This window comes from Halichoerus grypus, chromosome 12 (assembly GCF_964656455.1).
Source record: "Halichoerus grypus chromosome 12, mHalGry1.hap1.1, whole genome shotgun sequence".
NCBI classification, from domain to species: domain Eukaryota; kingdom Metazoa; phylum Chordata; class Mammalia; order Carnivora; family Phocidae; genus Halichoerus; species Halichoerus grypus.
Genome location: NC_135723.1, coordinates 58,735,537 through 58,760,602, shown reverse-complemented (window position 1 = coordinate 58,760,602; position 25,066 = coordinate 58,735,537). Strand labels below are relative to the sequence as shown.

The 25,066-nt window shown below is 56.8% G+C and overlaps 3 protein-coding genes and 1 long non-coding RNA gene across 5 annotated transcripts; 3 read left to right on the top strand and 1 right to left on the bottom strand.

The window, feature by feature from the left end:
- Positions 1-797: 797 nt before the first annotated feature.
- On the bottom strand, positions 798-9,064 carry LOC118533452 (uncharacterized). Its single transcript, XR_004916238.2, has 2 exons — positions 8,433-9,064; positions 798-7,363 (listed from the first exon to the last, which is right to left on the bottom strand). It is a non-coding gene; the product is annotated as an uncharacterized LOC118533452 (long non-coding RNA).
- HOXA10 (homeobox A10) lies at positions 3,817-7,596 on the top strand. Its single transcript, XM_036088763.2, has 2 exons — positions 3,817-4,833; positions 6,026-7,596. Exons 1-2 carry the CDS (start codon positions 3,870-3,872, stop codon positions 6,298-6,300), a joined length of 1,239 nt encoding a protein of 412 aa, XP_035944656.1. The 5' UTR covers positions 3,817-3,869; the 3' UTR covers positions 6,301-7,596.
- A 3,390-nt stretch (positions 9,065-12,454) lies between the features above and the next one.
- On the top strand, positions 12,455-15,841 carry HOXA9 (homeobox A9). The gene is made up of 2 exons (XM_036088766.2): positions 12,455-13,359; positions 14,433-15,841. Exons 1-2 carry the CDS (start codon positions 12,780-12,782, stop codon positions 14,669-14,671), a joined length of 819 nt encoding a protein of 272 aa, XP_035944659.1. The 5' UTR covers positions 12,455-12,779; the 3' UTR covers positions 14,672-15,841.
- Positions 15,842-21,561: 5,720 nt separating this feature from the next.
- On the top strand, positions 21,562-24,658 carry HOXA7 (homeobox A7). Of its 2 annotated transcripts, none has more exons than XM_036088778.2 (2): positions 21,562-22,146; positions 23,122-24,658. In XM_036088778.2, exons 1-2 carry the CDS (start codon positions 21,768-21,770, stop codon positions 23,445-23,447), a joined length of 705 nt encoding a protein of 234 aa, XP_035944671.2. In that variant the 5' UTR covers positions 21,562-21,767; the 3' UTR covers positions 23,448-24,658. The 2 variants fall into 2 exon arrangements, 1 of the variants encoding a protein (XP_035944671.2); XR_013442797.1 differs by having other exon boundaries at positions 22,010-22,146; positions 22,519-23,259.
- Positions 24,659-25,066: the final 408 nt, after the last annotated feature.

Genomic DNA, 25,066 nt, shown 5'->3' with positions numbered 1-25,066 from the left:
TAACAGTTTGTTATTTCTCATCGTTTGCAAGGGCCTACTCAGAAGGAGGAATCCGCTATCGGGTGAAATGCACCGTGATCCTCGCCAAAGGGCTTATTCCACTTGCCTGGCCTTTACTTGGGCTCCACAGCCACGGGGAGGGTGAGCATTATTACCCAGGTAGAAATGGATGATATTTACTCCGAAATAAAACGTGGGCCTTGGGGGCTGCACATAACCTCTACACAGGCCTGGTTGAAGGAAGCATGCACCCAGAGCTTTAGGTCAAAGGCATCCTGAGGGGGACAGAGAAATTCAGCTGCTGGGAGGGAGGGCGAAAGGGAGAGAGGGAAAGACCGCAAAGGGGCTAGAGGGAAGACAATATCCAGGAGCCGACCCATGCTGCAACTGAATCGCTTTTCTTAATCTCTGGGGATGGGGGACCTTGAGAAGGCCCTGGCGATCGATAAACCGAATATTCTATTGAGGAAGTTAACACCTCGGTGTTATAGTCTGGGGAGTGCGGAGCCTTGGGGGGGGGGGCGCGGTCCGGGTTGCTGGGAGCTCCAAGACCAGTTGAAAGGGCAGCAGCATCTAACTTGAGCTTCTGCTGCGTGGATATCTTCTTGTGCGAACCAGCGGCAGCAGGCCGGTCTGCGTCCCAGGCCCTGGGGCAGGCTGTCGGTTCGCTCGCAGCTCAGCCAGCCCCGGTGGGGGTGGGGTGGCAGTCTGGGACCAGAGAGGGACTCTTACCCGGGCTTACACACTCTTCATCATAGTCATCTTTTTTTTTTTTTAAAGCAAGAAACAGCACAAACTCAACATCCCATTTGGTTTATTGCAAGGGGGAGAAAAGAGGTTGGAGAAAAACATTCAGCTTTCCCAAAGGTCAGTGAAGACCCAAGTGCCAATGCCATGGTCTGCAAGGCTGCAGCGGGCTTTCCGCCTCCTCTAAGTCCGCCGCCAAGGGGGCCTTCTTAAAGCAGATGCAGTACCAAGCTGGCTTTTGTCACCTTGGTTGGCACCTGTGTGTTCTTGGATCCCATCCCGCCTAGAAGCCCATTTGGTCACCCTACAGGGCGCTGACCAGGCTGAGCCTGAGATGCCTACAGCCAGGCACCCGGCTTGTCTTACCAGTCAAACTGGCAGGGTTGCTGAATTCCTGAGTTCTGGAACATTCTGGAGGGCCCAAGGAGAAGGCTGTAAGGGGTCTGTGAACTCCTTGAAAATGATGGGTCAAATTGTGGGAATGCCCAGATGTGCATTTTTCACAGGATAAGAATCAGAGCTTGGCCTTAGCTTTTCCAAGGGGGCCTTAACTTTCAAAAAGAAAGATAGGCTTAGATCATTGACTTTCATTTTATTTTCTTAGCTTCTGCCATCTCAAGCATTCTCTCCTATAGCCACTGGCTCTTCCTTTCCCAGCCTACAGCCTTGGGAAAGCTGCTTTCTGCTTTTAGTGTGGAGAGGAACCAAATCCTGGCCCAAACGGCCTGCAGGGACTCATTCTCCTCAAGGACTCCTCTCCTGTTCTTGGGCCTTACTTCACACTCTACAGAGCTTTCTTGATTGGCATGCACAGTGCTTTGGGGCAAAGCCCCCTTCTCAGGCAGTCCTCAGTTCTGTGGCGTTTCCCAGTAGCACGCTGAGTGCAACAGTCCCAAAGCGTTCCACCCTCCTGGAGAGCTGGATAAGGACCAAGCCCATCCAGACAGGGGTCCTAGGTTGTCCTGGTCTGAAGCTTTTCCCTATTCAAGTTTGTTGGCCTCTGGGCCTAGCCAGGTTAGAATTTGTCTTGGCCTTGTTCGCGGGAAGGAGGTGGGGAGTGAAGGACAGTTCCTGATCTCTCCACACAGACTTGATTCGGCCGCTGCTGCTACTTAGGCCTCAGGATCTCGTTGGATTGGAGAGAATTGGTTCTCAGACTCTCTCCCCTTCTCCCCCCCGCCCCTTTCCTTTCTCTCCCTCAGCCCTTCTCTCCTTCTTGTCTCGCTCCATCTCCCTCCTCTGTACCCCAGACGCTCGGTCCGCGGAGCCAGTCACCGTGAGGCACAGGCCGGCCGGGTGGAAGTGGCTGGAGCGCAGCGCAAGCCGTGGTACGCAAGCTCTGCAGAGTGGGAAGCGGGGGTGCGGCGGCCCGCGGAGCAGCCACAACAGGCGCAGACCGCGACCGCTTGCATCTCAGAAGCCCGCGTCAGGGCTCTTCCGCCAGCCCTCCCGGGTACTCTCTCTGGGTCTTCTCGGGCTCGGCTTCCTTCTCCGACTAGGTGCACGATGGGAGGAACAAGGCCAAGTACCTGGCACATCACCCGGGATGCAAGGGTCTTTCCCCGCTGTACGCAGAGGCCTGAGCGCTCTGCTTCCTGGGATCCCGGCGTTCGGCAGCGCCAGTCAAGGCCTCTGCAGGGGCTGGAGCTGGTGCGGCGGGCAGGCCTGGGGCATCCTGGAGAGCTGTGGCCCACAGACCTGGGGCAAGGCAGCGAGCTCCCGGGCTCCACTGGATCCGGCCGGAAAAGGTATCATTTCCTGAGATACGTATGAGGCCCACACCGGGGCTAGCGCCCTGGGCCAGCAGTTTCCAGTTGACTAAGAAGCGCGTCCCTACGGCCAGGGACGAAGGAGGCCCTGGAGTCTACTGAGCAAAGGGCCTGGCCTCCGAACGCTGCTATAAATGGGCCACGAGCCCAGCCCGGCCTTGCCGGGAACGGATTTCCTCACCGCGGGTCTCGTTAAAATGCGCACACCGCAGGAGTGAGGGCTGCCCCAGCCGCGGGTTTAGAGGGGAGGGGGGAAGAGGGGAGGGGACGGAGAGGCAGGAGTGTGGTGACACTGGTTCCTGTCATAACCTCCGAGAGCGTGCGAATGCCAAGGCTAAAGGGAGAGCTTGAGGCGGAGGCGTCCATCGGCCGCCCCCTCCTCCAAGTTTCCCCCTCCAGGTCTGGTCTCCGGTCAAACCGAAGACCCTGAAGAGCAATGTTTCTTTCACTTCCCAGAAGCGGCATATGAGCTTGGAAGCTACCCGGGTGATGGGGCTGTGGGGTGCCTGGATCTGGCTGGGACCTCCAAATAGGGGTAGGGCAGTCTTTCAGCCAAGGTTACCAGTTGCTTTTACCACCCCTCCTCCCCCCAGCTTGTTTCAGCTCAGCAGGGTCCACCGACAGGAGCTGCAGAGAAAGCAAGCCAGGTGAGCACGCCAGAAGCAAAGATCCTAACTGGATCAACGACTGGCCGAGGGGAGTGTAGAGAGATGAGAAGCCATTTTGGGGAAAATCCTGTGTGGGGTGCAAGAAAGAAGTGGCAATAGCCAGCTGCCAGTGAGCGCTGGATCTCGGACACTCTAAGGGTCTTCTTGGTGGCTTTAGGGCCAGGTCTGCCACTTTGGGGAGACAGCTCCAGGTCCCGAGCTGAAAAGGAAGAGCCTGAGGCCCCGACAGGTCCCCTTAGTGGTTAGAGTGCCTGGAGGGCTAGTGGCTGATTCCGAAACAAGAATGGGGAGCACCCAAGGGGGGCCGGGGTGCGCACCATAAACACCCCACTTGTTAACTGCGCGGGGGGCCCAAGGGCCCTTCAAACAGACCCGACAGGAGGGCTCACGTCCGAGCGTGGGCGGGGCTAGCACAGGGGCCAGGCCCCCCACTAGCCACGTTGGGGCAGCCCCCACAGCTCCTGGCCTTTGGGCTGAGGTATCGGGTGTGCGTCTCCCGGCCCATCAATACAGATTACATATTTATATCAATCATGGGCTCAGAGGGCGCCCTCGGAGAGCGGCCCCGCGCCTACGAAACCAAACTGGGAGTGGTCGCGCGGAAACTCTGGCTCAGGATTGGCTGCGGGCACCCGCCGCGATGCGGGGGGATTGCTAATCGTATTCAGCATGTTTTGCACAAGAAATGTCAGCCAGAAAGGGCTATCTGCTCCCTTCGCCAAATTATCCCACAACAATGTCATGCTCGGAGAGCCCCGCCGCGAACTCTTTTTTGGTCGACTCGCTCATCAGCTCGGGCAGAGGCGAGGCTGGCGGTGGTGGCAGCGGCGCGGGGGGCGGTGGCGGCGGCGGCGGCTACTACGCCCACGGCGGGGTCTACCTGCCGCCGGCCGCCGACCTGCCCTACGGGCTGCAGAGCTGCGGGCTCTTCCCGGCTCTGGGAGGCAAGCGCAATGAGGCGGCGTCGCCGGGCGGCGGCGGCAGCAGCGGGGGCCTGGGTCCCGGGGCGCACGGCTACGCGCCCGCGCCTATAGACCTGTGGCTGGACGCGCCCCGGTCGTGTCGGATGGAGCAGCCCGAGGGGCCGCCGCCGCCGCCGCCCCAGCAGCAGCCACCGCCCCCGCAGCAACCACCCCAACCCCCGCCGCAGGCCACCTCGTGCTCTTTCGCGCAGAACATCAAAGAGGAGAGCTCCTACTGCCTGTACGACTCGGCGGACAAATGCCCCAAAGGCTCCACCGCCACAGCCGAGCTGGCCCCCTTCCCGCGGGGCCCGCCGCCCGACGGCTGCGCCCTGAGCACCTCCAGCGGGGTGCCAGTGCCCGGCTACTTCCGCCTCTCCCAGGCCTATGGCACGGCCAAGGGTTACGGCAGCAGCGGCGGCGCGCAACAGCTCGGCGCCGGCCCGTTCCCCGCTCAGCCCCCCGGGCGCGGCTTCGATCCGCCACCCGCGCTCGCCTCCGGCTCAGCGGATGCAGCCCGGAAAGAGCGAGCCCTCGATTCACCGCCGCCCCCTACGCTGACTTGCGGTGGCGGCGGCGGGGGCTCACAGGGCGACGAGGAGGCGCACGCGTCGTCCTCGGCCGCAGAGGAGCTCTCCCCAGCCCCTTCCGAGAGCAGCAAAGCCTCGCCCGAGAAGGACTCCCTGGGTAAGCCGGGCGCGCCGAAGGGCCGCAGTCAGGCGAGCAGACAGGCCGACCCAGAGAAGGGAAAGAGCAGAGAGCCAGGAGTGCGCGCAGCAGCCGGCCGGCCTTGGCCCAAGCTGCAGGCAGGCTGACCTTGTGAACTTGCTTTTTAATATTTGGGCGTGGGGACGCAGTAAAAATTCATGTCCGGCTTAGCGCCCCACACCAAGACGTCCGCCGCGCTGGCCTCAGCTCACCCCCCATTGGGGGCGAGGGCATGGACGAGCAGCCCCCCTCTTGTGCATGCCCTTCTCCGTGGCCCGGAGCACCCTAAGCCGTGGTCTGGGCCCAGCCTGCGAGGCGCGGCCCACGCGGGGGGAGGGGGAGGGAGGAAAGTGGCTCGCCCGCAGATAGCGCGGATGTTTGTAAGGCATCCAAAATAAGCAGCCGCCAGCACCAATAAATAAGCCCATTAACCGGCGAAGTTCGAGTTTACGATCCCCCATGCTTTTTTTCAAAGTTGCTGGAGGGGCGGGAATCCTCCTTGCGGGGAGAAGAAAAGGCAAATCCGGCCGGGTCGGCGGGGCCCTGAGCTTAGAGTCAGAAAGGGGCCATTTCGCTTCTCCTGGAACTCGGAATCGCCCAGACTGCCGGTCCCTGGCTCCTGGAAAGACGTGCGGGACGGCCCTTGACCCCGATTCAGTTTTTCGTGCCTTCCCCATGGCCCAACGATGTCCTTGTTCCTCTCCTCATTGGGCCTTAGGCAATCAGGGGACGGGAATGGGACAAAGCCACGCTGCTGGCCTCCCTTCCAAGTGAGCACCCATGCCTCCAGCCTGGGGGCTGCAGGAAATGTTTGTCTGCCTTGGGGCAAGAAGCAAAGAAAGGCGTTAAGTTCAAGATACACAGCCTGCCCTTCCAGGCCGTTCTGTCTGTGAGCGCCGGACAGCTTTGTGCTAAAACAGGTGTTTGGGGAAAAGTGGAGGAAAATGTAAATCGGGAAGGCAGGTGTAGATTGGAGGCCCTCTCCATTTTGCTCATGCCCTTTGGAGAAACTGCTCTTCCTGAGCAAGCTAAAGGGGGTGTGTGTGTGTAAAACTCTCTCTGTGTGACTTAGGGCATCCCTCTGATCGCAGAGAAGTCCCAAATTCACCCCTGCGCACAGCCTAGCGTGGCCCCTATTTAACCTTCCCTTCTTTATTCTCTTAAATGCTAGGCAATTCCAAAGGCGAAAACGCAGCCAACTGGCTCACGGCAAAGAGCGGCAGGAAGAAGCGCTGCCCCTACACCAAGCACCAGACGCTGGAGCTGGAGAAGGAGTTTCTGTTCAACATGTACCTTACTCGAGAGCGGCGCCTAGAGATCAGCCGCAGCGTCCACCTCACGGACAGACAAGTTAAAATCTGGTTTCAGAATCGCAGGATGAAACTGAAGAAAATGAACCGAGAAAACCGAATCCGGGAGCTCACAGCCAATTTTAATTTTTCCTGATGAAGCTCCAGGCAATGCCGTTTTTTCGCTGCCAGAGAGCCGTTCTCCTCCCTCTGTCTTTGGCCTCTGCCCAGGAACTCGCACCTGTGCCGGAGCCCCATTCCTCCCTCCCACACTCGCCATCTCGCTGGCCGTTACATCTGTGCAGGGCTGGTTTGTTCTGACTTTTTGTTTCTTTGTCTGTTTGCTTGGTGCTGGTTTACTTGTTTTCTGGGGGAAAAAGCCATATCGTGCTAAATTTCTATAGAGATAAATATTATCCTCAAGTGTTGAGTGGTGACTGGGCTGGTTTGCTGTCTCGGGGTTCCTCTGCTGGAAATGGCTCCTGTCCTCCCGGTGGAGCTGGTTTCCTGCGGGGGCGGGCAAACCTAGCCGGAAGGCCGAGGTCCCATTGTAGGCGCTGAGGTGTCTGGCCTGAGGTCAATGGTGCAAGGAGCCGCCACCGGGCTCGCCTGCCTGGAGTGCTGGGCTGTGTTTAATCAGGGGACACAGGCCCCTGGGTTTCTTTTTTCTTTCTTTCTTTCTTCCTTGGCAAAGAGAAGGGCTTGCAAGCATGGACATGCAGGCTGGCAAAAGGGCTTGGCTTTGGCTGATTAGAAAATTCAGAGTCAGAAAGATTAATCTTTCCTTCCTCTGTAAGATATCCCAGCTCTAAAAGGAAAAAAAAAAAAAAAGAACGACAAGGAGAAGGAAACTTCTCTTCCAGTTTGTGTGAGGTCTTGCATTGTGGGACTAAATTATTTCACTTACCTCTGAATTTCCATATCCTTCTGGCTGTAGATAAATAATCTAATATAGTTTTGTTTATGCGTGCGGATTTAGTGGGGTTTTTTTGGTCATCAAATAATTGTTACCACTGGTAACGCGACAAGCACACCACAATTCTCCCTATCTTGTGGAGAGTTTTCTTTCTCATTTTCTTTTTTCTTCTTCCTCTTTTATTTTTTCTTTTCTAAAATTCACAGAATCCGAGGAGGGCTGGGCAAGCAGAATAGACTAGAGAAGGGAGACATTGTTTGGGTTTCCTTTATACTGTGAAGTTACATGCATAAAAGGGTCAAACCTGTAGGTGCAGAAAAAGAAAAATTATAAATACAAATCTGTATAAATGTTTATTATTATGAAAAATTGCCAATCTTGTTTTATGCAAATGCATTCTATCATTATTATAAATGTTAGTTCTAGCTCTATTTACTTCTAATCTTAAATCAGAATAAATTAATATTGTAATGCTGCTGTGCGTGGAAAAAAGACGATGTTTATGTTCTTATAGAAGAATAAAAGCTGTGGAATGAAGCTTTTTAATTTTACCTCTTTTTTTGACTTCTTATCTTCACCTTCCACTTTATCCCGTTCACCACTTTTACAACAGGAGGACTAGCCCGCGCCCCCTGCAATTACTTTAGGCATCTATTTAAATATTACCTAGACGGTCGTAATTTGTCTGGGCCCTATAGCCCTGGTGCCGTAAGGTTTGTCGGCTTTTGTTCAGTTTTATGACTTGCTAGTATATCTGGATTGTAGCTGTCCTGGACCAGTGGTTTCAGTTGAGAGGGGAGCTGCATAGACAGAGGAAGCTAAACAGGATTTCTTTCGGGAGCCCCAGGGAGGCTCGCAGACGCCGGTTGTTTTGTGGGTCCCCTGGTCTTAGATGACCCCCAGCCTAGGAATCCGGGGAGCAGGCTGGGCCCAGAGCGCGTCCCTAGCATCCGCGGCAGCAGCTAGGTAGCCTGCTGCGGGCTGCAAGCCCCCCTCCCCCAGCACGGCCTCCCCCACCTGGTCGCCCTCCGCGGGGCCACGCGTTTCCTGCTCGCGGGAGGTGGGGGGGGGCGACCGCAGGGGGAGGGGGCGCGGGAGCGCGCGCCCCGGCTGGCTGGCTGGCTGGCTGGGAGGGAGAGAGTGGGGAGCGAGCGCCGGAGGCCGAGACAAGACAGGGAGCTGGGCTCGGTGCCGTCCCCGGCGCTTTCGAGTCGCCCAGGGCTGCCGCCGCTTGGCGCCGGCTCGCTGAGAAGCAAGATTTGGGAAACCAGCACGCACACTGCTCGCTCTCCTTTCTTCTCGCTTTTCCTTCTCCTTCCATTTTCCTCTCTCTCCTTTACCTTCCTCCCCCCTCTCTCCCAGGTTTAGCTTACCGGGGCCGGTGGCTTCTCCCTCGGTGAGGCCTTAGCGGCAGCGCGGGACACACAGTGGCAGCGCGGGCGCAGGTTGGCAAGGGGCCGGGCCGGGCCGGGCGCGATCGCAGGGTTCTCGCTTGGCTGCGGCGGCGGCGGCGGCGGCGGCGGCGGCGGCGGCGGGCGAGGCAGCCCCGCGCGGGCAGCACCAGAACTGGTCGGTGATTTAGGTAGTTTCCTGTTGTTGGGATCCACCTTTCTCTCGACAGCACGACACTGCCTTCATTACTTCAGTTGAAATCGTCTCCAGGTACCTGTGCGCGCGGGGGCCGGGCCAGGCGGGGCATCCGGGCCCTGGTCGTGCCAGGCCTGCGGTGGCAACCTCGGCTTTTCCCACGCAGGAGCCTCGTCCCTGCCTCCTTCCCAGCGCTTTGCCAGGCTGTTGGCCTCAATCCCTATCCCCACCTGGCCCCGAGCAGGTATGGTCAGGTTAGCCGCTCCTTGGCGGACGCCGGGGGCGTGGTAGGAATTCTGGGCCCTGAGCCATTCAAGGTCAGGGGCGCACGCTTCCATCCTGGGCCTCCCCCAACTCCAGGCCATTCTCCCGCAAGGCTGGGACGCTACCAGCCCCAATCCAGGGTAGGAGACCAGGAAAGATCTCTCTGAGAGAGACTCAGGCCAAACTAGGAGGGACAGGGCAGAAAGGGGCTGGGATCCTGGCCTTGTCACTTACCCTTCTCTCTGTAAGCCGCCCTCTGCTCCCAGGAGTCGCCTTTGACTCTTTTCTTCCCTCCTTTCTTCCTCTTTTTTCTTCTTCTTTATCTTTCCCTTTACTTCTTCCTTCTTTCTTTCCTTCCCTTCATTTCTTTCATCTTCGGTCTCTCTGTGCCCAGTTTTCTATCTCCACTTCCTGTCCTCCCATCTCTTCCTCTGGGAGGGACCCAGGGCTAGCTTGGGGAGAGCCTGGGGCGGGGGTCTTATTTTTTGATGCGTGTTCAAGTTGTGGTCGGAATCTGCCAAGGAAGGGCTCGCGTGGGACAGCTGTCGAGGGCTGTGGATCTGGGCCTGGTGTGCCGCTGCACAGACAAGGCCTCGGTTATGATCACGACCGGATGGCGGCGGCCTTGCGTTCTTACTCCGCGGGTCGGCAACCACAGCCTAAGAGATCCGATTAGGCGGCATTCGCGGCGTTTCTGTGTGCCCACACCGAGGGCAAGGAGGCCTTCGCTGGCCTCACTGGGCACCTGAGGCTGGGACCTGGGCTGAGGCCCAGCCAGGCTCTGTGGAGCCTGGCCACGCAGGGAACCGTGCCTGGAAGCTTCCTCTGCTTTCCGGGGCCTGCCGGTCCCAACTCTGGCTTTAACCACCGTAAGGGAGCCCGGCTAGGGCAAAGATTGGTTGCTTGGTTGCCCGTAGCTTCTATCAGGTTCAGAGTCTCTTAGAAATGGCATCCTTGTACGGGAGGGTGCTGGAGAAAGGGACCCTTCCAGCTCCAGTCTGTTTCAAATAATAGGGGAAAGGAATCTTAAATTCCACAACCATTGTATTACAAACTTGAGCCCTTGTTGCAAGTTGTAGTCCACCATTGGAAGCCAGTCGAACGATTCTTGCTACCGAACTGAAAACAACTTTCATCCCCTCCCTGCCCCCAAACACACACACACACACATACACACACACACACACACACACACACACACACATGCAGGGGCCTTCAGACTCATGCACACCCAGCTGTGTTTCCCTTCCCAGCTCTGGCTGTGGGCCCTGGAACTGTTTCCATTGCTCTGTCTGCGGTCCTGTTATCTGAAAGGCCAGCACACCGCTCTCCTCTCAACTCCTCTGTACCATTTTCCGGACCAGAGTATTGGATTTGTTTTGGAGGCCAAGGTTTTAGAACTCTCAGGCGAAAAGAGGCGGTTTGTAATTACATCCATTTATTTATTTATTTTTTAATATACACACGCAGTCCCTTTCATTTCCAAAATAAAAGCTGACTCAAGAGCCTGAATATTTTCTCCCCAAATCTCTGGGCAGAAGAGGGGTCATATTAGGTTTTTCTGATTTTTCTCCCCTTTTAGGCATCAGTAAGGCCTGCTTAACACTCCATGCCTGCTAATTATGTGGTAACTGTCCTATTTTGGGAGCTAAGGCTATTTAAACAGCCTTTTTATTTTAAAAAAAATACTAATAATAATTCAAGGCTTCTCTGGGCAAAAAAGTCGAAAAGCAACTAGGCGAGACCAGCCTGTTGGCAGACAATTACAATTAGGAGCGAGGTTTCCTCCAGGGTTAATATTTCTTAATGAAAATCTCAGAGGCACCACGAACTGCCCAATATTTGGGACACACCGGGATGAGGTGGGGGTGGGGATAAGGTAGAGGAATTTACAGGAAAAGGACAATATTACGGGGGAGGAGGCTAAGGCAACCGGGACCAGCCACATCGGAGTTCGCTGTGTCGGCCACTTCCCTCTTCCGGCGAGAGCGGATAACGGGGCACCCGGTTGGTCTCCGCCACGCTTCGCAGCCTCGCTCTGGGGGAGAGCCCGGCATTTGAGGGTCCCCGTCCCGGATAGGGATGTATCAGGGTTTGGGGGAGGATTACTGGAACTGTTGGGGAGGATGGAGGCAGAAAAGGAGATGGAAGCGCCCTCGCCGCCTGCCCTCGCCGCCAGGGAAGTGGGCTAATGAGAAACACACTCTTGCAGGCACAGTGTTCACACGTGAATTTAATTACCCCGTTTTTAGGAGTCGCTGCTTTCCGTTCGGATTTGGGGTGGGTTTTTTTCTTCCAACTGACAGAGGCCGCGAGGCCTCTTAATTTAACCCTGAAAGACTCTTAAGGGGTGAGAAATACCCTCCTCAATGTGGCCAAGCCAAGGAATGGGATTAAAGTCAATGCCCCGTGCCCCTCCCCGTTTTAATTTCTAGCCCTGGACTTGAGCTGCGGTCGCCTAGCTTTGGGCCTTGTAACCCTGTTGAGCCGTCCGGCCTGGTGAAAACCGAGGCGGGGCCCGGGGCGGGGGCCAGAAAGAAAGGAAGGAAGGAGCCCTGAAGAACTCATACAGGGCCCCGAGGCCAGCCGCTCCGGTGCGGGCCTCCCAGCTACCGGAGCCGCGCGGTCTCTTTGGCCGAACTGCGTCTCGAAAGCCGATCTCGCCTTCCACTGAGGCTGCCTCGTGTTTTTTTTTCGCAGCTCGGGTTTGGGGAGTGCGACAAAGCTTGCAGAGCTCAGCGTGAGGGCCTTTGAGGTCGGGGCACAGTGTTGGGTCGCCTGCTGCGTTCGCCTGGGTGTCGTGATTCCCGGCTGAGGACCCGTAGGGCGCGGGGGCCGCGTGTGCGCGGGGCCGGGACCGAACCCGCGGCACAACCTGGCCCTCAAACCCTTTGACTCAGGGACAGCCAGCCGCTCCTCGGTCGGACGCTCGCTGTTGGCAAAGCGGCGAAGCTGGGAGCTAGCTGCCCGGGTGCCCTGGGATCCAATGGGGCAGATTTCCGGGCCCCACAATAGGCGGTGCCCTCTCGGAGGCCTGTCCCTGCCCAGCGCGCTCGGGCAGGGGCGGTGGTGGCTCAGTTTGGGATGGATACTGCGTTGAATTTGACTTTTCGCGGCCGGCCCGGGGTAAACTCACATCTCCGGGGACTGCAGGAATTATTTACAGGGAGCTCGCCAACCAAACACAACAGTCTAATTTAACCTTTCCAAGTCCTCGTAAATTTTTACAGCTGGGAGCCATGGCGAAGCAACCGAATCTGCTGGTCGTTCCCAACTTCCCACCAGCCTGTGTGGCTTCTGAAACAATAACTCCTTATGAAATATCATAAATATAGATTTAAATACAGTAGAGCGAGAATGCGATTTGGCTGCTTTTTTATGGCTTCAATTATTGTCTAATTTTATGTGAGGGGCTCCACTGGCCGCACTTGCACGCGGGACCCGCGCCTTGCTGATGGCGTGATTAATTGTGATATAAAATAGTCCGCTTAAGAAGTGTGCGTCTGGTGGTGGCGGTGGGAGGGGAGGGAGTACAGAGGCAAGGCCAGATTTGATCTTTTAATCTTCGTTGGCCACAATTAAAACAAACCCGATCGTGGAGCGCCGCGATCCCTTTGCATAAAAACATATGGCTTTTGCTATAAAAATTATGACTGCAAAACACCGAGCCATTAATAGCGTGCGGAGTGATTTACGCGTTATTGTTCTGCCGGGCGGGCACGTGACGCGCGCGGCCAATGGGGGCGCGGCCGCTGGCAACTTATTAGGTGACTGTACTTCCCCCCCTGGTGCCACCAAGTTGTTACATGAAATCTGCAGTTTCATAATTTCCGCGGGTCGGGCCGACCGGCCAGGCACGGGGCACAGCGATGGCCACCACCGGGGCCCTGGGCAACTACTACGTGGACTCGTTCCTGCTGGGCGCCGACGCTGCGGACGAGCTGGGCGCGGGCCGCTACGCGCCCGGGGCCCTGGGTCAGCCTCCCCGGCAGGCCACCGCGCTGGCGGAACACCCCGACTTCAGCCCGTGCAGCTTTCAGTCCAAGGCGGCGGTGTTCGGCGCCTCGTGGAACCCGGTGCACGCGGCGGGCGCCAATGCGGTGCCCGCCGCAGTGTATCACCACCATCACCACCACCCTTACGTGCACCCCCAGGCGCCCGTGGCGGCGGCGGCCCCAGACGGCAGGTACATGCGCTCCTGGCTGGAGCCCACGCCCGGCGCGCTCTCCTTCGCGGGCTTGCCCTCCAGCCGGCCTTACGGCATTAAACCTGAACCACTGTCCGCCAGAAGGGGTGACTGTCCCACGCTTGACACTCACACTTTGTCCCTGACTGACTATGCTTGTGGTTCTCCTCCAGTTGATAGAGAAAAACAGCCCAGTGAAGGCGCCTTCTCCGAAAACAATGCTGAGAATGAGAGCGGCGGAGACAAGCCCCCCATCGATCCCAGTAAGTGTCTCCTCCCTTCAGACCGGCCGCCGCCTCCACGCCGGCCACCAGGATCTGCCAGCCCTTCAGCTTTCTCTCGAGCCTGCCTTCGCCTGCGCTGGGAGCCTCTTGAGCAGGGGCCGGGAACCAGAAGTTGCCGTTTAGGATGCCTCAGATGGGGCCCCAATTCCAGAGAACAGTGACAAGCTGGCTGCCGCGTTCGGGGGGAGGGGAGGCGGCTGCTGCCGAGAGAGAGGGGGCGGGGCGGGCGCTGCCGGCCAAGCCAAGACCAGCAGCCCCTCTCCCTGGCTGCCCGGTTCCAGGACAGCACTTTGGGCCGTTCTTCGAAAGCGGCTCGGCAGAGAGAATCTTTTGTGCGGCTAGATTGTCCTGGAGCGGCGGCAGCAACTGTAGCCTAGACCCTGGAGAAGACAGCCGATCCCCTCCACTTCTTGCCTTCAGCCAGTGGCGGCGTAAATCCTGCCCAGGATGAGGCTGTAGGCAACCGGGCCACGGTGGTCCCCATGCCAGATTATTCAAATAAACTGGAGACGTGATCGACGCCCCGCGGTTGCTCAGGGGCGCCTTGCCGGCTGCCTGGCTCCCATGGCCTTCCAGGGAGGTCAAAGACGGAATGGGGAAAGTAGAAGGAAAGGTGGGGAAGGGTGGATAGAGAGAGAGAGAGGGAGAGGGTGTGTGTGTTAGTGAGAGGGAGAGAATATTAACGTTGCAGGAACACAGGGCAGCGTGCTTTCCCCCTGCCTGGCAAGAAGAGGATCTATTTCCAAATTTCACTCCTTGCACAGTGTGCAAAGGGCAGGACGAAGGAGAGGAAAAGGACAGGAGGACAGAGGGGGAGAAAGGAGGGTCTGGGAAGGGAGGGGGAAGCCGAGGTTTTCCTGCGTGCAATTGTAAGTGACTGTTCCTCTGTCTGTCTGCCGGGATGCCTTTGTGTACGGTTCGCAGCGCTTCCCCAACCAGTTCAGCAGCGCCCTGCGCTTTGGCGGAAGACCCCAGGAGATTCCCTGGCCCCAGTGGAGGGGGGAGGTAGGTGCTTCTCCTCTTGCTAAATCCCCCGTCTGTCTCCCTCGCAGGCAACCCAGCTGCCAACTGGCTCCACGCACGCTCCACGAGGAAGAAGCGCTGCCCCTACACAAAACACCAAACGCTGGAACTGGAGAAGGAGTTTCTGTTCAACATGTACCTCACCAGGGACCGCAGGTACGAGGTGGCCCGGCTGCTCAACCTCACCGAGAGGCAGGTCAAGATCTGGTTCCAGAACCGCAGGATGAAAATGAAGAAAATCAACAAGGACCGAGCAAAAGACGAGTGATTCAGCTGGAGTTCATTTAGAAAAGAGAGAGCGAGCTAGAGAGAAAGAGAAAGGACTGCCTGATCCCTCTCCCACCCCTATTCCCACCCCAGCCTCCACCACCCCGCACAAAGCGGCTCTAAACTCCGGGCCTCATCTCCCGCCCCCCCCTCCCCGCAAGCCCTGCTCAGGCTGGCTCCCCCCCGGCCTGCCGCTTTGATGGAGGAGGTATTGTAAGCTTTCCATTTTCTATAAGATGAAAAAAAAAAAAAAGTGGGGGACATTTTCGCTGATGGCTGTGTGTGCTAGCTTGTATATATTTTTAAAAAAAAATCTACCTGTTCCTGACTTAAACAAACAAACAAAAAAAACTACCTTTTTATAATGCACAACTGTTGATGGCGGGCTGTATAGTTTTTAGTCTGTGTAGTTAATTTAATTTGCTCTTTGTGCGGCAGAGCGATCTGCCCAGATACTTGAACACTGTGTTTTATTGTGGTAATTATGTTTTGTGACTCAAACTTCTGTGCTGGGTGACGCACCCGTTGTGATTGTGAGAGCTTAGAATTCAATTTCAACTCAGGTTGTTGATGAGGGAGAAAAACGGTTGCATAGAGTATAGCTCTGTAGTAGAATCTGTCTTCTGTATGACTAGGCTGTTCGCCTTTGATTGTAAACTAGCTGTAAGGATTTCCCAGTGAAATAAAATTTTAAAAGAAAGTGTTCTCCTGGATGCATAGATTCATGGTTTTTTCCTCTTTTGAAATGCGGGCATTTTAGTCTCTACATGCTCTATAGACCTGTCTTGTTCATTGTGTATATAATCCACATATTAAAGAAAAAGTAATCAGACGAGCTTGAATATTGTTTTTGCACCGGATGAACATTGAGGAAATTCGGAGCTATACATATGTGCAGAAGGTTACTACCTATGGTTTACATTTAATTTTAATGGGGGGGGAATGAATGCTTATTGTAATGGAGTTAATTTTATTGATAATAAATTATACACTATGAAACCGCCATTGGGCTACTGTAGATTTGTATCCTTGATGAATCTGGGGTTTCCATCGGGCTGAACATACACTGTATATTTTGCAATAGTTACCTCAAGACCTACTGACCAAATTGTTGTGTTGAGATGATATTTAACTTTTTGCCAAATAAAATATATTGATTCTTTTCTATTTATTGCGGGTCAGCTCTTTGCACCTTTTTCTCTGGGCTAAGGGAGCGGGGGTAGAGTCTCTGGGTGGGGGCCGGGCCGGGGTGCAGGAGGACAGAATCTCAGTTTCACCTCTGGCCGCGGGCTTTTGGAGCGGGAACCTGCCGCACCCAGCTGCGCTCCCGCCGGCGGCGCAAGCACCGGAGGAAGGCTGCACAACGAGGGCCGGCGAGGCCTAGCTGCCGCCTCTGACCTGCCCCACTTGCGGGGAGGCCCAGAGGCCTCTGAGGAGCAGGGCTGGGGTCTCGGGTCTCGTTGGCCAGTAGCAGTGAAAGGCCATCCTTTCATCTTGGCGCCCCAAGAAATTTCCCTGACACGGGTGCACTGAGACTCCCGAGGCCTTCCCCTGGCACGGGGCGGGGAGTGTGAGGGCAGCACCGCGGGCTGAAGGGCCTGCCTCCTGAGGAGTCTTCAGGGAGGGAAACAGGAGCCCGGCTGCCCCGACGCGGCCTCCAGGACAGACATTTGCGGACTCTCAGGGGACGGAAGTCTTGCGCCCCCCGCCCCCGCCCCCGCACCTCAGCGTCCTGTCCGGCTGGCCCGGGGGATTCGGGGTTCTGTACGGCGCTCCCCTCCCGAGCGCAAGTCCTGGCAGAGGCAGGGCCTAGGCAGCCAGCGAGCTGGACGCGCCATAAAAGCAAATGAGGGCTGTTGCCGTTTATGGGGTGTAAAGGGCTGCGGGGGAACAGCCACAACATCGGAGGCCCAAGCGCCTTAGAGATGTGGCCAGAGGGTTCAGCATAATCTCCCCCCTTTTCTTTTCTCGCTCTCCCCGCCCTCCCCCCACTACCCCGAAACTGCTGGAAAGTTATCTGAGTTCCGACGCCTAAAGGGGGAACCTGGACGCCGGGGGGATGGGTCTTCCCCTCACACCCCCACCCCCACCCCGCCGCCAGGTTGGGACGCCCTCTGTTGTTGCAGACAGAAGGAACTTCAAAGAATGGGCAGTAAGGGTGTGCCATAAAGGCCGGGTCTGCGAACTGTCTGGAATTCGGCCCTTAATGAGTTTACAACTGTCCAGCCCCAATTAAGATTTTCCACCAAAGCCTTTTCATTTGTTCTGTCTGCACCGATAAAGCGGCTGCGGAAACAACTCTTTTATGGGCACTGCGCTCTCGGGAGCGTAGATTCCGGGCTCCACGCACACACACCCCCCCCGCCAGGGACTGGGCCCTCGCCCAGCTTTGGGAGCGCGGCGCCCGGCTCGGCCGGGCGCGGCAGACGAAGTTCAGGCCGCGCTGCCGGGGCTGCAGTGCAGGGATTCTGCCAGCAGATGGCAGTATGGCTCCACGCAAGAGGCGTCCGCGCCGCCATCTCCCGCCGCCGCAACCCTGGGAAGTTCCTAAGATGTCGACTTGACGCTAGCCTTTCTCGAATGGGAGCCCCAGATTTGAATGAACTGCGGTCGTATATTTTCTTTGCTGCTTACGCCCGCCCGGAAACCTCGCTGGGAAACAAGCAAGCTGTGGGACCCGCCCGACCTGCACCGCTCCCGCCCTCTTTCCTCTCCCCGATTCCGGAGGCCTAGCGCTGCGTGGCTGCAGCCGTCCGGCGGCTGCGGGGAGGCAGCTCCAGGCGCGGGGGTGGCTCTAGGGTCACCGTCCCCAGGCCGGGACAAACCTTGGGGCAGCGCGACGCTCGGAGAACTCGGTTTGACCCAGCGGACAAACCAGGACTAAGGCCTACAGCCCCGGGACTTGGTGACCCCCCCAGAGGGTATGCAGAGGGCGCATACCTTGGCCAAGGCTCCTGCGGCAGCCGGGGAGGCTCCCTAACGCTGCGCCCCGGTAGGAGGCCCGGTGAGCCAGCACCCGCAGGAGAGCCGGGACCCCAGGACCCGGCCGCCTCGAATAAGTGGCAATAAAATTAGGCGGCTGAAGATCGGGGGAAAAGGCATTCTTGGTGACTTTCTAGTGTGGGTTTGGCGGCTGAATTGCCCGGGATGGGGAATCCCTGGGAGCTCACCAGGGACTGCTTTGATTGTTCTAAAATAAATGCGATGTTTAAAATAATTATAATAACATCCTAGCTCCAGGATAGGAGTTCACGTCGTGAAAGCTGCCCTTGCTTTCTCTCGCCACCGAATTTCCTTGGCAGTGGAGCTGCTCAGGCTGCTTTGGTTTCCCGTGTTCAGGCGAGGAGGAGGGAGGGGACCCCAATTTAGGCCCAGCCTATCCTGGACCCTGGACGGGGAACACGCCCCGGAACCTTCCAGGAGGCGGCCACGAGTGCGGGTGCGAGGATCAACCCCTGGTGCAGAATGGTTTCAGAGGGAAAACGCAAAGCAAACAGAACCCTTCGAAGCACCCCGGAGCCCTGTGAACACGCCACGCGGTGTATTTATTTGGGTTGTAATAGTGTCTGCCAAGCCCACAAAATGTTTACAACCTGCGTCTCCGCGCTGTACACGCTGTAAAACTGGGAACTGGATTTTTGGCTGACAGATCTCCTGAGTGTTTCTCTCTCTTCCTCTCTCTCTCTCTTCCTTCTCCCTCCCTTTCCTTCCCTCTCCTCCCTCTTTCTCCGTTTATATACACACGTTGGTATTGCAGACACACGAAATAACACAATATTTCACAACATCTGATTGTAAGAAGGTTTTATAGCTTCCCCGAGAATCGCCCGTGGTCATGTATCCAAGCTGCAGATAGAAAGCTCAATTTATGTAACTACAAATAAATGGCGTGGGAGCAGATCGGTGGCGACCGCTTCTCTCCACCGATTACGGAGGCTCCAAGTAGGTGCCGGCCGGTTGGGATCTCAGAGGCCTCCTGGACTGACTGCCACGCCGGGCCTCCCTTGCCCTTGGCCGGCGATGGCTGGGAGACGGCTCTCCTGGCTCGGCTGCCTGGGAAGCGCTTCCCTGTTAGCTGCGCAGACAACCCCCCTACCCCGCGTCAGCCCCAGCTCCTTTACACTCGTCGGGCACGGATGTGTCCCCGCGCCGCGACCGGGGACTGCGGACTGCTCAGTGACTGAAGAACCCTGCGCAGCCCGTGTGAGGGGCGCGGGTGGAAACGTTTAAAGAAGCAAATCGCCAGCCGCCAGACTCGAGGCAGGCTCCCTTCGCTTGCCCAGAGCTGGGCTTATATTCTTAGCTGGGTTTAAATATTGAGCCCTATTTGGTAACAAGAAGCAAGGGAAACACATTCTGGTTGGTAGGTAGGAACCCAGCTCCAGGAGAGCGGTGAGAAAAATGTCTTTATGTAAAGACAGCTCGGCTGATTAGAAACCCGCCTGCACGTGCCTGCTCCAGGCTGATCGTCAACGAGTATTTCTGTGAATATTATCACATATAACCCAGTGCATTTGTGTCTTTTCAGCCAGATAAGTAGGAAACCAATGGCTCAAGAACACGCGATTAAGAAGGCCTTACTGAAAGCCTGGCTCTGTCTGGCCTTTTCGTTTTAAAACCCCGCCACCGAAGGCAGGAGGAAATAGAGAAGCCCAGAAACGAAAGAAAGGATTCGGCACCCGCGGGACTCGGCCCAGTTGGCTGACGTGGGCCCAGAAAGGCTGAGGCCTTGCCGGCAGTATCTGGATTCTCCTTGGCCCAAGCGGAGGGGCAGGGCGCCCTGCCAGGACCATGTGGACCTGCGCTGGACAAAACCCAAGCAGGGATGAGCCTGTGGCGTGGGCTCCCAGCCCTCATGGCTGGGATTGCGTTCCTTCCCGCGCTCCCCTGCTCCCTGAACTCTATCCCTACATGGTCTGGGTCGTCTCACTTCGGGGCAGGTTTTACTTTAAACGCCATCGCTGTTGGCCGCTCCAGCCGCCCGAGTCTAGACAGACGGCGGCGGCGGCGGCGGCGGCGGGGCCGGGTCTTTCTCTTTGCATCTTGCTCTGTGTCACCCGGGGAACAATTTATTGGTCTAAAGCTGTCTAATTCCGCCTCTTTGATCTCCTAGCTTTCTTGCTTGCTTCGTCTTCCTTTAACATTTTTAGGTTTTTATTTCGGGCAAGAAAGCGATGCTATTTGGAGTATTTAGTTTTTCTTCCCTTCCCATGTTACAGCCTCCATTCCCCAACTAAGACATACTATCATCCTGATCCTCCATAAAGAGCATCCCCGGATATTGCCCCCCCCCCCCACAGCCCCTGTGTCCCCAGGGGAAACCAGCAGGCGCCCACCTGCCCGGACAGCTCCCCGCCTCTCCACCCACGCCCCTGGGCAGTCCACTAGGCAGGAACTGGGGCTCCGTTGCATCCGGGTCTGAACCCTCTTGCTGCCTTTTGTGCTCCTGGGACCCCCTGAGAGGGTGCAGTGAACGGGGGCGGCCTGGACTCTCTGAAAGTGATGGGAAGTGCTTTGTACACAAGGAACCAAACTCTATAATTTAGAGGAGAATTTCCGGGGCAATTCCATTGTGAGGTCGGGTTTATGGTGTGCAATCGAGCTAAGCAGTAAAAGGCATACTGACCTGGCGCCTGGGCTTCCAGCTCGGCCTGAGCAGTTTATGAGGCGTTTAGGGGAAGGGTTCGCCCCACCACACTCCACCAAGCGGTGGGCGGCAGGGGCTTGGGCTGGTCCAACCCTGCGCAGGGGTTGGAGGCTTGGAAAGGTAAGCTCCACGCGTTGGGGGCCTGGATGGGAAGGAGGGAGACTATAATGTGTTCTGCTCTCTGTGAGCCAGTCTTGGAAATGTGAAGCCGCCAGAACTGGGTGGTCTTTCTAGAGGGGTCCCCCTATTTGTTTGGGGGGGTCTCCAAAAGAAATGGGGATCCATAGCGGGCTGAAGCCCCCAGGCACCTGGGCCCCTTTCTCTCCTCTCAAACTGGCTCTAAAGTATGTGTTGCTTGCTCCCGGGCACTCAAGTCCATGAGGAGCTGGCAGAGGCCCGTGGGTGGCCCCGGTGAAGGCTTCCAGAAAAGTCCCAGCGCTAGGGGTACCTGGAAAGGTGTGGGGTCTGAGGTTCCTCCAACCTTGGGGGAAAGAGACTTGGTTCCCCTTGAGCGAGGAGGAACCAGAGGCTGCAAGGAGGACAAAAGAGTGTCCAGCTATTTCGTAGGCTGCCAGAGGCCAGCCAGGTGCCCAGGAGTGAATGCACAGAGCCTGCCAGGACAGCGGTGTCCAGGAGGAGGGAGGGGAACCCCACATTAATAAATCTGTTAGCAAATGAGGCTCATTAATAGATAAATATTTCACTGCTTCCTTTAAGGCGGATAAACAGTGTGCCGCCGATTAAGGAAAGGAAGCTGGGAGACGTTGACTTTATTCGAACCACATGGTTCCAGTTTGCGGTGGCGTTCTCGCTGCAGCTGGAAGCGACGCTGCGCCGGCCCCATCTGGATCATAGTCTAAGTGGGCCTATCGCCCAGTGGACCTGGGTGGGGGGCGGGGGGAGAAGCGGGCAAAGAACCGATTTGCCGGGAGCTGAGACTTGCCCATGGGCTGCCGCGGGGCGGGCGGGTGCGCAGAGTGTAGAGACCCTCCCTAGGCTGGGTCAGTAGACAGAACAGGGGTCGGGAGGGCCTGCAGGCTTGGTCCAGAGTTCGGTAATAGGCTAAAGGAGGCTGTGCCCGGCCGACCCCGCGCAGCCTCTGCAGGCCAGGGGTCCACGCTGCGGTGGGCTGAGCCTTCGCGCGGAGCCTCGGGGTCCTTTTCCCGCGGGACGCGCCAGGCCGGCCGGGCGCAGGCAGATTCGTTGGCCACATATTTGAGCCTCTTCCCCTTCCATTCTAGGCTGCCGCGGGCCCCGCGGAGCAAGACCACCTGTGAGGGCTGCTGAGATTGGCGGAGGCGGTCATGTGGGCGGTCACGTGCTGCGGCGAGCTCCGTCCAAAAGAAAATGGGGTTTGGTGTAAATCTGGGGGTGTAATGTTATCATATATCACGCTACCTCGTAAAACCGACACTGAAAGCTGCCGGACAACAAATCACAGGTCAAAATTATGAGTTCTTCGTATTATGTGAATGCGCTTTTTAGCAAATATACGGCGGGGGCTTCTCTGTTCCAAAATGCCGAGCCGACTTCTTGCTCCTTTGCGCCCAACTCGCAGAGAAGCGGCTACGGGGCGGGCGCCGGCGCCTTCGCTTCCACCGTACCGGGCTTGTACAATGTCAACAGCCCCCTCTATCAGAGCCCCTTCGCGTCCGGGTACGGCCTGGGCGCCGACGCCTACGGCAACCTGCCCTGCGCCTCCTACGACCAAAATATCCCCGGGCTCTGCAGTGACCTCTCCAAAGGCGCTTGCGACAAGGCGGACGAAGGCGCGCTGCACGGCCCGGCCGAGGCCAATTTCCGCATCTACCCCTGGATGCGGTCTTCAGGTAGGCGAAGCAGCTAGGCTGGCCGGGTGGACGGGCGGGCGGACAGTCAGCGGGGAGCGCGGGGCTGGGGAGCGCGGAGCGCGGAGAGAGGCGACTGTGAGCCGGCGGCCCGGTGACTCCTGGCGGCGCTGCCTTTCTGGTTTTAATTAGAGTCAAGGCGCCATAGCGTGGAGAGCCCGTAGCATTGTATGTAAATGAGGCTCATAAAACTTTTTATGACCCAATTAATGGGTTCGATCCTCGTAAATTTATTTAACTCCATTTGCCTGGGAATTTTAATATTTTGTTCGCTATTCTCTCTTTCTCTCTTCCTTTCTTTTCTCCCTCCCTCCTCCTTTTCCTTTCGGCCCGGCTTTTCTTTTTCAAAAGCAGGAAGAGCCAAACCCTTCATCAGGGCCCCTCTTACGCCCCTGTGCCAGGGGCCAGTTAAAGGAGGGGTGGGAAACGAGAGCGGGGACAGGGGGTCGGAGTGCCCACGGAAGGTCCGGGGATGGGGGCGCGGTCTTCTAGGGAGGAAAGGCGCCCCTGGAGTGCGGACCGCCCGAGGGTCACCCACTTGCCTAGCAAGGGGCGGGGGAAGCGGCCCAGCTCGCCTTTGAATGGCAAAAGCGCAGCGTCTCCCACTTGCCCACACTCTATATTTACAATTTCCCTTTGTCAGGGGGAAGCAGGACATTGTGGAAGCCTAGCCGGCTGGAAAGGGCGGTTGTAAAGTTGGGATTCTGCGCCTTTCCTCCTCACAGAGCTGCCTGCCCGTCTGGCACCGCAGTTGGGGTCTTCCGCTAACACTCCCGCTCCTCCCCCAGCTCTGTTCGGGGGGCGCGGGCCTAGGGGGGACGGGCGCCCGGGTCAGCGCTGGGAGAAAGGTGCAGGCTCTGGGACGGCGGCCTGGCTAATGCACTGTCCCGTCTGTGTCTCTGTTGGTTTGTCTGTCCATGTGTCCATGTGTCCATGTGTCCGCGTGTCTGCTCCCAGGGCCCGACAGGAAGCGGGGCCGCCAGACCTACACGCGCTACCAGACGCTGGAGCTGGAGAAGGAGTTCCACTTCAACCGCTACCTGACGCGGCGCCGCCGCATCGAGATCGCCCACGCGCTCTGCCTCACCGAGCGCCAGATCAAGATCTGGTTCCAGAACCGCCGCATGAAGTGGAAGAAAGAGCATAAGGACGAGGGTCCGGCCGCAGCCCCCGAGGGCGCCGTGCCCGCCGCCGCCGCCGCCGCCGCTGCCGCCGACAAGGCCGACAAGGTCGATGATGAGGACGAAGACGAAGAAGATGACGACGAAGAGGAGGAGGAATGAGGGGTCAAGTCGGGGCCCTGGCTGCACCAGACAGTCGGGAAAAGCGTCTTTAGAGACTCATTGATTTTATTTACAAAAGTGGAAAAAATAAAAAGAAAACGTTAAAAAAAAAAAAAAAAACAACCCAGTCCCCAACCTGCACCCACCTGCCCCATTACGCACTCCAGCTCCCATCTTTTCTGGACCGAGCAGCCGCCTAGACTGGGTCCCCTTGGGGATCTCTCTGCCCCCAAGGATCCCCAGCAGACACCCTCCCTAACCCCAGTCCGACCAGCTCTGCGCTGGCACGGCTAAAATACTACCTAGCACAGGCCTCGGCCAGAGGCACCCCAAACTACCTATGGGCCCAGCCCCGGTAGGCCTCCATTCCCAGGAAGCCCAGACGTGTCCCAACACTGGCAGACACCCAGCATCTCCTCCATACCGGCAAGGACCTGATTTTCTCAGTACTACCTACTCGTCCCAAACTACCTATTTTGTGCTCACTGGCTCGCCTGCTACCTAGTGCCGGCCCCTTCCCCCGTCAGGCCCCTCCTGCTTCTGCCTGGCAGCCTTTGGGGTCCCTGAGGCTGCATGGAGAAGGTGCTGGGGTCCGGGGACCAGGGTATTGGCTTCTATTTAAATTGAAAAATAATATATTTATTCCAAAGCATTCTAAGTGCTGCAACCTAGAATCCCTCCTTCTCTGGCCTGGGCACCCCAAGTTCAGGCCCATTACCCCTGCTTCTGGAGGGGAGCATTCCCAAGCTAGCTGCAGATCTCTGGGTTAGCTTCTGCTTAGTAGGGCTGCAGAGATGCTCCCAGCCTCCCTGCACCTCCCCTGGCCCCTATGTCCTACTGTCCAGCCATGTTGAATATGTACACCCTGACTTTTCCTACAATAGCAAATATTGTATATTTGAACAAGACTTTTTTTTTTTTTGTCATTTATATAGTCTTGGAGCTCATTTGTAAGGCAATGTCTTGATTTGGGAAGGATGTGTTAATGGGGTGACTTTGTAGCATGGTGTGTTGTCTTGAGCTAACTTTATAGCTGGTGGGGAGGGCTGATGCCCTTCCCAATGCCCTTCATCTCTTGTGTTGTCCTGCGTCCCCCTTGTCCCTGTAGGCTCTAGCTTGGGGTTCCAGGAATGGGAAGGCACACTTCCTGTCTTGCCCAGCTAACCGTGTTTTATGTAACAGAAAAATAAAGATGCTTGGTGACAAAAAAATGTGGACTGCTTTATACAGGGGGGCCTGGGAAAGAGAGGGAAACCTGGCTGGGGTTAGCCTAGCCAGGGTTTGCTATGTCTGGATGCCCACAGGGGCTTTGGGGAAGCAAAAGTGGAAGGACAAATAAGGTCCAAGTGTTGAGTGTCCATGTATTGGTGTATGTGTGTGTCAAGTCCCTTTTTGTGTGGATTCTAAGGTATGGATTTGTATAGGTATGTGTGTACCTCTTTTGTATGTGTATTTTATATATGTCTGTGTGTATTACTACCCAAGTCAGTGATTTTATGTAATTCTGTGTCCAAAGTTGAGTGCATGTGTTTCTGGTGTAAATAGTTGCATGTATTTCTGTGTCCATAATTGAGTGTGTGCATTTCTGTGTGTCCATAATTATATATGTGCATTTCTCT

What these genes read in the sequence shown, in the direction of transcription:
- HOXA7 (XM_036088778.2), top strand. Translation starts at nt 21,768, where the DNA reads ATGAGTTCTTCGTATTATGTGAATGCGCTTTTTAGCAAATATACGGCG. An exon ending in CCCCTGGATGCGGTCTTCAG is followed by an intron (nt 22,147 to 23,121) that starts GTAGGCGAAGCA and finishes GTCTGCTCCCAG; the next exon opens with GGCCCGACAGGAAGCGGGGC.
- HOXA10 (XM_036088763.2), top strand. Translation starts at nt 3,870, where the DNA reads ATGTCAGCCAGAAAGGGCTATCTGCTCCCTTCGCCAAATTATCCCACA. An exon ending in GCCCGAGAAGGACTCCCTGG is followed by an intron (nt 4,834 to 6,025) that starts GTAAGCCGGGCG and finishes CTTAAATGCTAG; the next exon opens with GCAATTCCAAAGGCGAAAAC.
- HOXA9 (XM_036088766.2), top strand. Translation starts at nt 12,780, where the DNA reads ATGGCCACCACCGGGGCCCTGGGCAACTACTACGTGGACTCGTTCCTG. An exon ending in CAAGCCCCCCATCGATCCCA is followed by an intron (nt 13,360 to 14,432) that starts GTAAGTGTCTCC and finishes TCTCCCTCGCAG; the next exon opens with GCAACCCAGCTGCCAACTGG.